Raw genomic sequence first — 12,811 nt, 5'->3', positions numbered from 1 at the left:
TTTACCTGCAAAGCATATTTTTTTTTATTGCTATTTACGAAGCCAAAAATTACTAGAGAAGTAGATAAGAGATGGGATTATAGAGTCATCACCTTTTTATCTAGGGATAAGGGATGATCATAATATTTTGATATCTGAAACTATCGATCTCCAATAATTTGACCACATTAAGGATACATAGGGATTGATGGTTCTTTATATTCTTAGGACTCAAAGCCAATACCTCTAGATACTATGCTATCTATATTTATGAAATGACCAAAATAATCTCTTGATTAATAAAGAATAATCATAAAGCTTGGAGAAATTGTCTCTGCACCTAAATATTTTGTGTTGTCATTTGTACAATGGCATAACCTATCCATGATTTGAAAATAAAAATTATTTATCCAAATAAAAAGGAAAGACATACATCCCTCCCCATCCTAGAATTTAATATATTCTTTGAATATAATACTTATCCCAATTTGTTAATTCTATTTTTGATTGGAGCTTAAAATACCATTTTTCATTAAGAAGCTTTAGAAGTCTCTTCACAAAGTTTAAGTCAATAAGTTAAAAACATTTAGAAAGAGTTGTGGCAGTCTTTTTTTCTACTCTTCAACTCTATACCTTTATAATTATTTACATTTCTAATATATACAGCCCACCACTTTGTTCAAGGAATAAAAATAAAATAAGTACAACAACCATAAATAAAGATCAGTTGATCAAAAACTATAAATATTAGAAATAATTTGAAATCAAGCGGCTATCCATATTTTTTCATATATATATATATATATCATAGATAGGATTCATAGATAATGGACCACATGATAAGGATAGCCCTCCTATAAATATCTTTAACCTCCAAACCTTGATGAAGGGGAGGCAATCAATTTTAAATAATTTGCTATGACCATAAAATATGTCTTATATATGTTTAATGTTTAGCATGCTACTATCATTATCATGTTGACCTAGTGTTGTCGACAACAAGGTAAATAAAGTGTTTATTTGACCACTCAATAGTGGATTTAGCAATAACTTTATACCGCACGTATGAAAGCATAACATGTAACTAATCTAATATTGTTCTTTTTCAACAAACAGGTCGGTACTGTGTTGGATCATTAACTTGCTCAACATGTAAATGAACATGCATGCCTAGAATAGTGGATCTTTTTAGCATCATGTGGTTCTTGTTATGTATCATGCATGATCTATTGAATAATTAAAACAACCAAGTAGATGGATATTTTCTTATACCTGTAATTTAGTCTTCAAATTACTTATTTTTCCAAGCATGTGTACTGGTACCAGTATAATGAGTAGGGTTGGATTTATATGGTGTATGTAACAAAGAGCACCTGCTCTTATGAAGCTCATTTGATTAGAGTTATTTATCCTTGTATAAATCTAATATATATATATATATATATATAAGCAAAAATTGATTGAAGATGGATTAGCCATTTAGGTTGTCCATATAAGTAATATATTAGCATCTATGAATACCATTTGAATCAAAATCAATATGCAATATACCACGTGTCTAGACTCTCCTACCTAATAATTCTTAATTCTTTAAGCATTAAATTAAAGTATGATGTTATTAAAGCCCACTTATGTGACTTAAATGATATTCTTAAAGCCTGATATTATTATCCTCTTGCGATAAAAATCCATTCATATATATTATTATCCTCTTGTAATAAAAGCTCACTCATATATATAGATGAGAATATAAATGGACATCAAAAATTTGGATGGATAATATTATTTTACTATTTATATATAATTTTTTTTAAAAAAATAATCCATTATATGACCTAGAACCTGCACACAATGTAGGGGCTTAAAATTAGTTAATAAATATATTGGATCTCAACCAAATTTCCTCCAATCTCTATTCTTGAAACTTTTTAAAATGAACGGTAATGATAAATAATATTTATTGTAGTTGGATATATGCACAGAGGGTATTGTTTTTGTAATTTGAAAAAGATATATGATTTTATGAGCTACAATTTTTCCTCTTCTTCAAGCAAGAATAAACTAGAAAAAATATTGATTTATTTTAATATATTTATTTTTATATTAAATCCAAGTTTCAAGCCTTTTTTTCAATAAGTTATGCAACACATATCCACCCTAGTATGTCAACTCCCATCCTTAATAAATAGACATTGCATATAAATAATATGTGTGCATGTCTAAAATTGTAATTGTGGTTATAAGTTGTTTTTTTTTTTAAAAAAAAAAAATTGGATGAGAAGATCATAGCCATCCAAAGTACCCTCGCATCTCATGTGCGATGTCATCTCAAAAAATTCTAGTTTATACAATATTGAGCCAAAGGAACATAGAGACAAATATTTTATGTCATGGACATATCTAAAAAATTTAAATTTAATACCAAAAAGAGTCAAAATATGAGTCAAACAAATAAGTTATTTATATTTAATATATGGGCTATATAGTCATATTCTATTAGTTTCATTTTTTTATTACTGAAACTTGTTTTATTTAATACCATGAAAAGTATGCTTTAGTAGCATCAATTGTAGTTTGAGTTCAGCTCTTATCAGTCTAAATTATTCTAAGTATTTTTGAATCTGGATCCTTAGGTTGGAAATTGATTTTGGTCTTTTGAGATAATTAAATGCTCAAAATTACTTTTCATGTATTCTAATTAAACTTAAAATAATTTATGGATAACTAAATATTTAAAAAAATATTAATTTATTATAAAAAATTATGATAAATATTATTATTTTGTATGATATTAATTATGCTCCATTTTTATTTTTTTTATTAGAGTAACTTAGATAAAGACATCATAATTAATATGATTTATCATAAAAGATATCTTGCTATTTGAACATGATCATTCAATATTATGAATTTTGAATTTGATGAACATTACATCTATTATGCATGACTTAATTACATCATCATGCAGATGATTTATACGATTACTAAAAAGTTTGGAAGAGTTTTTATTTAAAAAAATTTAGGAGGACTAGTTTGATATACATTCGAGGATCTTTGGATAATTTTTTTGTTACTCATTCCAATAAAAGATGATAAATAAAAATTTGCTATCTATATGGGAAAATTAGTTGATGGATTATTCAAGGGCTAAAGAAGGACTTCTTGTAATACTTTACATGTTTTTATACAGTGACACCAGAATGATTCTCTAGTCACTATATTTAAATATTAAAGATAAATACAAAGTATAGTCTCAAAGTACATGACAATGAAATGGTTTTGAGGAATATGAGAAATTAAATTATCCATTGATCCCTACATGAAGCATAAATTAACTTTAAAATTCATCATCCGGAAATATCTAATATTACCATAGATCATAGGGAACTAATGCCATTTGTAGATATTTGTTTAATTTGGTGGTCCCAAGAACATATAATTCCAAATTGAATTTTTATAGAGAGTTGAAATATGATAATTAATTTAGCATATATTTGGTATTTATTTTTTTGTGTGTGCTGTATTTTCTCAAAAATTCAAAAAATATCATAAAAAAATTGATATTGAAGATAGTATACATGCAAATCTTCCCGTGCTATTTATTTTCATATTATCTTTTTCAAAATAAAGAAATTGTTGCTACCAAAATCTATAAATTTTACAAAGTAATTTGAAAAAAAAAAAGGTTTCATCATACCTTTTTTTTTTTTTTTTGTGTTGATAACATAACAGAACATACACATTCTTTAGTCTAGTTTATTTTCTTCTGGTGTTTATTTATTTATTTATTTTTTTTAAATAACAGTTTCAAGGAACTTTTGTAAAGACCCCACGCATTTACGTATTTCCGCTTGCATCTGGCTTTTGGCGGGAACCAAGAGCCGCCACTTTCAATTCCGAACGAGGACTTCTACTTTTTGCCTAAAACGATGGACCAGATGCAAAAAAATTAGGGCTTATCTCGGACGAGTTCGACAACGATTCACAGCACTCAAGACCCTACCAGAGCCGAAAAATTTCATAGACTTAGACATAATTGGGGCTGAATCCAGCGGGTCGGATGGAGGGATCTCTCCTGGAGCTTGGAGAACCCATCGGTGACGCGATCTCGAGGATCCGTTTCGCCCCAAGATCCAATAATTTGTTGATCTCTTCCTGGGATTCCGTCAGTACCTTCAATCTCAATCTGTTTCTCATGTCTTCCGCTCATAAAAATCCTTCCTTTCTGCATTTTGATTCGGTTTTCGGGAGCAAGTTCCTCTGGGGTTTGTGTTTCAGGTTCTTAGATTATATGATGTGGATGGATCGGAGCGCAGATTGGAAGCTCCTTCCGAAGCGGCCCTTCTCGACTGCTGTTTCCAGGACGAAAAATCTGCCCTTTCGGCGGGTTCGGACGGCTGTATTCGGAGGTTGTCGTCTGTGGAGTCTTAAATTAGATTTCCTATGTCATTTAATTAATCGAATGTACATTTTGTGGCCTATATTTGTTCCTTTCTGAAAAATTCATGGATAACATTAAACAACATTAGCTCAATTACTTTCTCTGCTATCTTAGTTGACTGCGCGGTTCAAATGGATCTTTTTGATAGCTTGGTGGCTTCATTGTTTGATGCATTTCTACCCCTCTAAAACCTTTTTAAAATAATTTGTCAAGAAAAACAGTAAGATTTCAGATGTATGCGACAGTCTGGTCATTGTAAAAAAAAGAGAGTTGAAATGACAGTACGAAATATGTTTTTATGGAATGCTAGATATTTTGACATTAACAGCAACATCTGTGCTTACCATGCTATCTTCCCAATTTGTTAACAACAATGCCGATCTTGATGCTTTTTGCATTTTCATTGGGGTGAGTTTGGGCAATGATGAGGAACTTTTACATTGTTGGCTTTATCGAGGACCATGGAGGAAGATTTAATCTGGCTTCATCTTATGTTTCAATTGGTTTATGAGAGAACGTGGCATATTTGAACTTATAAGTTGTTCTTCAAGCACACCATCTGGCAGACCTGTGGCAACTCAGCATCATAATTATTCCCCTTATTTAGTGTTCTTATTATTACCATGAGTCTGACATGATGAATTGCACCTTAATTAATTTCATGCTCTTGTTTGATCTTTATTCATTTACTTTTCAAATAATAAAAATCATGTCAGGAGATTCCACTAACTTATCTTTGATATAATTTATTGAACATATTTGTTCTCCATCTTTATTTTTCCCTTTTTTTGAGCATACAGTAGTGCTCTATTCAAAATTTTGTTAAGTACTCCTATTTGCTACCATTTGTTAAGGATCAGGATTCTCTGCTCACACACTAGAATGTAGCTTATTTTTGCTTCCCCCTTTTGTGTAACTGCACCTTGAATTTAATTGATCTACTACTTTGTATGGTTTATCTAGATCAATAATTGAGACAAATGGTTCAATGTCTTTTAGGCCTTCTTCTGCCGATGTGTGTTAGAGTCATGCCAGCAGTAACTGAATCCAATTCTGTTGGCTGATCTCAGGTTTTTTGAGCACTGATTCCACCAGTGCGATAGTCTAATCACCCTATTGTCTCCTCCCAAACATTTATAAGCATGAATTTACTGCACAATACATTTTAGATTGACCAAATTGAAAACCAGCCCTTCACTTGCCATATGTTCATCACAAAAGTAACATGTGGTTGAGAATTATAAATTGGTGTTCTAAGTGGAGGAAGTGAGCTTCTCAACTATCATTGCCGTTTGCACCTTGTTTGACTTTTTGGTAGCCATAGGCCCCCCAAGGAAACCTTGTGCTTGACTTATACTTCTTTTGTATATCTTTATGTACTTGTTGTTTATTAGTCTGTCATCCCTGTGTATTAAAAATTTGAAATGTAATCACTTGTATTAAGTATAGACTGAAATGCCATGCATAGGTTTTGTGCATCCATCAAAGTTAGTTGTTTGGGTGGAAGATTTTTGTGTCAAAAGTCTACTCTTGGCTGATTTATATTGTTTTGCATTGCGTTGCATGGTGGGCCTTATTGACAATTTGAATGTGCTTAGGCTTAGACTTGCCTTATTGACATTCCGACCTATGCATGATGCTTGCAATGGTAGGAATTCTTAACTTGATGTACTAGTGGTAAATCTTTCCTGGAAATGAAATTATAATTGGACCACTATTAACTTTTTTTGGTTGATAAGCTGTACCCTGGAATCTATACATGGTAAGGAAATAGCTATGTATGTTAAGCCATTAACCACTTCCTGTTTGATTTCATTTTGTCTAATTTGATGATTCTTAGCTAGTGCACATTCATTTCATCGTTGTACATAAATATCTTCAGGTACAATTTGTGTTCCGGGGCTCAAGATGTAGTGGGAAAGCATGATGATTCGGCCATCTGTATTGAATATTCTGAGGAAACTGGTATATAACTGAACTATAGTTGGAGGCACTAGAATTTCATTTCATCAGTTTTAGTATTTTTGAAGGAGGAAAACGTAAAAAACAAGTTAGACAGCAAAAGAAACCTGCTTGATGATGAAAAACAAAGCAAAAATATCTTCGGACAAATATCTAAATCTACATAAGTACCCCCAGTTCTCATATTCAAAAGATAGTTACAGAATTTTTTTTAACGTTTCAGAATTAGGTAGTCCATCCAACTCTTAGTAAGACAATCTTTTACCATGTTTGCTGCCCTTGCTTTGGAACCTTGTTCTTGGGCCAAATACGTAGGTACTTCCTTGCCATAGTTTTTTGGCTCGGAGCTCCTATTCCCTACTTGGGCATCTGAAGCTCCTCTGATATTTGTTGTATCCCCAGATTTTTGGTTGCACTTTCTGTTGGGTTGTCAGGCTGAGCCTATTGTGAGATAACATCGCTTTCAACCCAGGTTCTCTGCCTAATCTTGTGGCATTTGATAGATGCTCATAAATTAGGAGTTAGCTATATACTTTGTGAAATATCATCAATTTGGCTTATGGATAGTTGACTTGCAGGTCAGGTTGTTACTGCAGGTCTTGACAAGACATTAATGTTCTGGGATATGCATATGGAAAATGCAAATATTGGCTATACAAGAAAGGGGGATTCAGATATTTGGTCTATGTCACTATGTGGATTTTATCTATTAGCAGCTGTTGGAATAGCAGTAAAGGTCTACGACTTGAGAAATTTGAAAGGACCTGTTCTATCAAAGGAATCCTCTGTGGACTTTCATGTAAAATGTGTTCGCTCATTTTCTAGCAACCAAGGTATTTTTTACTATAGCAATTAATCTGTTGCCTTTTCACTACGCTTCTCAGCATCTGATCTTATAAAAACTGCATGGGCCCTTCTACTTCTTGGAAAATGGAGACAATGATATTGCTGCACGTTATGACCTCAGACCTGCATACACATAAATGCCAAAAGAAGTGTCATAAATCTTGATTTTTCCTCATGAGAAGTACAATGAAGTTTAAACTTCTTTTTGCAGAAGTAGAAGAACATTATTTTGTTGAGTTTCTAACTTAGCTGTGCACTGCTCTGAAAGCTCGATTGATTTCCCCTTCTTTTAATTTAGTTTTTTTTACCGACTTCCACTCCTTGCTAAGTAATATTAGGATTTTTCTGCTCTTTCATCTCTGGAACAAGGGGATGTTTGCTCAAATTCCACATTTTACTGATTGACCTATCCATTTTCTCCAGGTTATGCTGTTGGATCAATTGATGGATGTGTTGCATTGAAGTATTTTGACCCTCCAAAGGAATGCGAGATGGGGTTAGTTTTTGGTTCTGGCCCAGATGTTTTATATTACATGATAACTTCATCAGTTTAGTTGCTCACCACTGGATAGCTTTCATGGCTCAAATGTTAGTAGCAACATAGTTAAGATTGATTACTGTAAATGGGATATCTGTTATAGTTTTTGTGTGATGAAATGTTGTCATAACTTATGGATTCTCTTTCTAGGAGTCTACTGCTAATCTGCTATATGGAACTATGCCATTCCATTGTATGGTCATATTGGTATATGACTGGACATTTTGAATTAGGACACGTAGAGCTAGTCAAAATCTCATGAAGGAGCAAAAGAGTTGCCAAGAGTTATTACTGCATTATAGTTATTGACTTCATTAAATTTACATCTGGCATACTATGACAGATGTGTTTTCCGGTGTCATCCAAAGTCAAAAAATGGGAGATATCATCTGGTTGCTGTGAATGATATTGGATTCCATCCACGGTATGCCTTTAGTTTTCTTGCTCTTGCAAAATCACAATTTTATCCATGAAAAGATGAGACAAGTTTTGCTTTTGCAGCTATGACACCTTTGTTACTGGAGATGATGACGGATATGCTATTATCTGGGATGCTCAAAGCAGGAAGAAAGTGTTTGAGGTATCCCTTTTTTCGTTATTTCTGATGTGGTTTGTGTGTGAAGGTGTGGGGCATGGAATGCTCCTTAACATGCATGCACACATGCATGATTGTCAAGATTTTTTTTTTTTTTTTTGATTTTTGGATGGAAGACCTTTGGATTTTCTAGTAAGAAAATAGATGCTAGTTCATTGTCAGGGAAATTCGCCATGGCTTGCATAGTTTCACTTGGTCTGTTCATGAAAATCCATTAGTGCATACTTTCATGGACATCAAGGTATCCTGCTAATGTGTAATATTGTGAAACAAAATCTCATAGGCATATGTAGGCTTGCTGAATTTAGTAACACTAAAGTTCTGCACTATGCATTCTTTACTTGTATTAATTCATGTCAAACTCTTAGGAAACTAGCTACATGCTCATTATGGAGCTTGATCTCAATTTTATCACTAATCATCTGGGAATCTCGGGTGAACCATGCTGAGATGATCAGTGGCCTACATTCATCTTATTTTCTAATTTTCACATGTGCCCATCATCTTTGTGAGATTTCCATATCGGGCACCTTGTTGTCAACTTAATGTAGCCGTTTGAACTTGTCATGCTCTTCTTTTACCTTTCCCTTGGTACATCCACTTGAAAAATTAATTTGCATATGCATTAATAAAAGCATCTCAAAAACCCATGCTTTTGTAATTTTATCGATCATCTTCATATTACTGCTGTTTTTACAATTCCTTCTATATGAGACTTTCTATTCATATTTTCATTGGAAGAGGCTGACCATGTTTATATTTGTGCAGCTTCAAAGATATCCTAGCAGTGTGGCTTCTTTATCATATAACTACAGTGGTCAGTTTTTGGCTGTCGCATCCAGCTATACATTCCAGGAAGCAAATGAAGTGTTAGTTTGTCTTCCTCACTCTCTTCATATAATTCACCCTATCTACCTATATCAATTTCCTAATTTTGAAATTCATGTAAGTCCATGTGGTTGATTTTTTACACAATCAAAAATGTGCGAAGTCAGATTTTGTGTGCGTAGGAATACTGATTTTTGAGTTCAACCATAAACTTTTAATATGCACTTGTTTTATGTAATGGAGGTTTGTTTATATATTATTAGTTGAATATCACAGCTACTTTAAATTTGTTTTTCCTGGCATAGGACAGTTCAAGTCTATTTGTAAAAGGAGGAAAATAATAAATTTATTAAACATTATCAAATCATTAATTTCTCAAATTTAAAGAGCAGTAATAAGGTATCGTGTTCTAATTAATTCAATCACTAATATCACCATCTAATATAACAAACGACCTGTGCTGTATGTGAAGCAATATTTTAGCTAGTAAACTGTTTTATTAATTTATTGTTTTTAATGTGAGTTGATACATGTCAAAAATATTCATAAGCACTAAAATGATTGATATCATATATTATCTGCTGGGATTGTTTTTGTTCCCAGTCTTTAGGAAGCTGCAAAGAGAAAGCCAACTGGTAAGGTAAAATCTTCATGTCATGTACTGTATGACTGGGTATCCAGGTTTTGGTATTATTAATGAATGCCTTGAGCTTATAATTGAAAACTATAAGTATGAGCAGAGCCATTTTGGCCGAGCATCTTAATAACGACAAAGCTTGGAATCACAGTTAACAACCTGCAGACTTATTTTCGCTTTTCTTAAATGGAATCAATAGCTTACCAACATTCCTTTCATGTGGCAGAGAGGAGGCTCCTCACGTATATCTACATAAACTGGATAACTTTGCCCGTCCATCTTCCTCGGACAAAATTTGATCTTTTATGACATGGATCACAATTCTAAGCACATGTTGTGCCCTCTTGTGATGTGTAACATGTAGTTGGTCTTTAGAGTTTTGGCACCATTTTTTTTCTTTTTTTTCCCCTTTTTTTTATTGTTGGGGGCGGGGGGAGGTGGTGTTTCATAGCTTTTTTACGCTACCTGGATGTAATTTTCCACAGCTTTTGCTAAATACCGATACACCATTGACTATATTTTTTATATTGATTTGTTCGCTATCATACACTTGAGCAACGTAGAGTTACACTACTTGTGTCTTCCTTTTTTAACTTGGCTGCTCGGTATTGCATACAACAGGCAGAGTAGGCTATGATCATCCAAAAGATAATGTTCATTTGAATGCCATCTTAGCTTTTATGCTAAACTTTTGATGATGCAATATTTGTTAGGATTTAATATTTTGAGATTCGATCCATATTGAGCCTACAACGAGATCCGTGACGACGAATAAAATCTAACATGTCCAAGATCACTCCAAACAGAGTTCAGACAAAAGATATATATTCGATTGAAGATGGCACGAAAATTAGAGCGGTGGATGCCGGCGACGGGTCGGTGGAGGTGGCGGTGCCGCGCGCGGCCCAGTGTACGGATGCATGGGTGTGGCCCAAGCCCATGCGAGCGCGTGCGGGTGTGGCCCGTGCGTTACTCTTCACGCGGTCCATGCGTAGCGCATGGACCAACGGTCCATGCGTAGCGTATGGACCAGCGGTCCACGGGGACCCGCATGGACTGAGTGGGTGTTTTTCCTCAATTTTTTGTGGTCTATCATGGACCGATAGTCGTTTCCCCTCAATTTCTCGTGGTCTATGGGGATTTTTCGTGGACCATATCGTGATCCAATGGTCTGGAGTAGTGCCGGTCGTGATCTGAGGGTTCAGGAAGATTTTGGATGTTGTGAGGAGTCTGTATTCCCATTCTTTTACGGATTTAAAGCTTTAAAAAGCCCTATTCACGGAACAGAGAGATGCGTGAGTGGTTTTGATCGGTAGAGGACTCAAACCAACAGTAGAGGCGCCGAATGCAGACAGAGAGCAGGAAAGAGGCTTCAGACAGACTGTCGGACGGCGAACAGCGGTCACTTCAGGAGTTCAAGGGGGTCTTCCTAAAGAGAGAGCTTCTTGTGAGGAAGAGATTGAGTGTACAAAGGTTGAATGTGTTATTTTCTCTTATAATTTTTATCTTTTCTTATAGTGAAATTTGCATGCCGCGTGAAGGTGAGCCTTTTTTGGCTGATCCACGTATTTGATTGTTTCTGTTTTATTTCTTCTTTCTTCTTGCTGTGATGTGCAGTGTCGAAAAGATCTTAGGAGGTGGTGTCCTGGCCAGATATCCCCAACAAGTAGTATCAGAGCGAGATGGTACCAGAATGCAGATTGCGGCGGTGGTGAGCAAGATTGAAGATGGAGAAGATATGATCAATCAAGATAAAGATCAACAGGTTAGATGGAAAGAGCAATTTCTCCTTGTGGCAGGTAAGGGTGAAGGACGTGCTCATCCAACAAGGATTGATTGATGCTCTCTTATACGAAGAGAAGTCGACCACCATGAAGATGCAGGATTGGAAGTGGTTCCAGATGCAGGCGGTGAGTACCATCCGTATGTACTTAATGGATGAGGTGGTGATTCATGTGCTTGGCGAGACTTCTCCGATGGTACTGGGATCGAAGCTTGAGGAGTTGTATATAGCGAAGTCTCTCACCAATATTCTTTTCCTCTGGAGGTAGTTCTACCAGTTGCGGATGACTGAGGGACAGCATGCAGGAGCACCTCAACCACTTTCAGAAGATCCTCACCGACCTCTTCAGTGTTGGCGAGAAAGTTGAGGAGAAGATCAGGGTGCTGGTCTTACTAGCATCGCTTCTCCCTTCGTATGAGTCCTTAGTGACTGCTCTTCTAGTGGGGAAGAGCACCATCAAGATGGATAAGATTATCGCGATAATTCTTCAGAATGAAGTTTTCAGGAGGGAGAATCCAGCTTTAAGCTCAAGTGGCAGCTCAGCTTTGGTGATTTCTGAAGGAGTAAAAGGTGATAGACGGAGCGACAAAAAATCACGATGAGGGTGGTCCAAGTCCAAGATGAGGGACTTAAGAAAGATCAAATGTTATCGGTATGACGAGTTAGGGCATCTAGCTAGAGATTGCTCTCAACTCAGGAATCGGATGATGGCTACTGTAGTGACGGCCAGTAGCGAGTCAAAGGGTGATGCCCTAGAGATATCTGGTGAGGTATCTACTTCTTTCTAGCAGTGAATTTTAGATTCTGCATGCACCTATCATATATGTTGCAGAGAGGAGCAGTTTGACTCCCTAGAGAGGAGTGAGGGTACTGTTATCTGTTGGATGGATTGAGCTGTGCAATCAGAGGCATCAGTACGGTCAGCTAGAAGACACATGATGGTGTAGTAAGGAGATTGGAGAAGGTCCGATACATACCTGATTTCAGACAAAATCTTATCTCACTGAGCAGACTAGATTCGAGAGGCTACAGGATGTTAGCTGGTGGAGGAATCCTAAAGGTGTTGCGTGACGATAAGATTATTTTGGAGAGGAAGAAAAGGACGAGAGGATATTACTATCTAGCGGAGAGCCCAGTGCCAGGTGGAGCTTCAGAAGCCAGGAGGAGTCCAAAATGAGGTGGAGCTCCAAATGGAGGTGGAT

At 35.3% G+C, this 12,811-nt stretch overlaps 1 protein-coding gene across 2 annotated transcripts; it reads left to right on the top strand.

Annotated features, from left to right (window-relative positions):
- The first annotated feature begins 3,897 nt into the window (after positions 1–3,897).
- On the top strand, positions 3,898–10,357 carry LOC105057823 (mitotic checkpoint protein BUB3.3). Of its 2 annotated transcripts, none has more exons than XM_019855448.3 (9): positions 3,898–4,144; positions 4,258–4,388; positions 6,303–6,385; positions 6,979–7,215; positions 7,652–7,724; positions 8,110–8,190; positions 8,268–8,346; positions 9,130–9,230; positions 10,053–10,357. In XM_019855448.3, exons 1-9 carry the CDS (start codon positions 4,040–4,042, stop codon positions 10,123–10,125), a joined length of 963 nt encoding a protein of 320 aa, XP_019711007.1. In that variant the 5' UTR covers positions 3,898–4,039; the 3' UTR covers positions 10,126–10,357. The 2 variants fall into 2 exon arrangements, with proteins under 2 accessions (XP_019711007.1, XP_010938832.1); XM_010940530.4 differs by having other exon boundaries at positions 3,901–4,144; positions 6,961–7,215; positions 10,053–10,356.
- The last annotated feature ends 2,454 nt before the right edge of the window (positions 10,358–12,811 follow it).

The sequence above is a fragment of the Elaeis guineensis genome, chromosome 2, assembly GCF_000442705.2.
Source record: "Elaeis guineensis isolate ETL-2024a chromosome 2, EG11, whole genome shotgun sequence".
Lineage (NCBI taxonomy): Eukaryota > Viridiplantae > Streptophyta > Magnoliopsida > Arecales > Arecaceae > Elaeis > Elaeis guineensis.
The sequence above is the reverse complement of the archived record's forward strand: the minus strand, read 5'-3'. Positions and strand labels throughout refer to the sequence as shown.

Excerpts from the sequence above, each read along its gene's own strand:
- LOC105057823 (XM_010940530.4), top strand. The coding sequence starts at position 4,040 with ATGGAGGGATCTCTCCTGGAGCTTGGAGAACCCATCGGTGACGCGATC. Across the intron at positions 6,386-6,960 it reads TGAATATTCTGAGGAAACTG|GTCAGGTTGTTACTGCAGGT; the intron begins GTATATAACTGA and ends GTTGACTTGCAG. Across the intron at positions 8,191-8,267 it reads GATATTGGATTCCATCCACG|CTATGACACCTTTGTTACTG; the intron begins GTATGCCTTTAG and ends TTGCTTTTGCAG.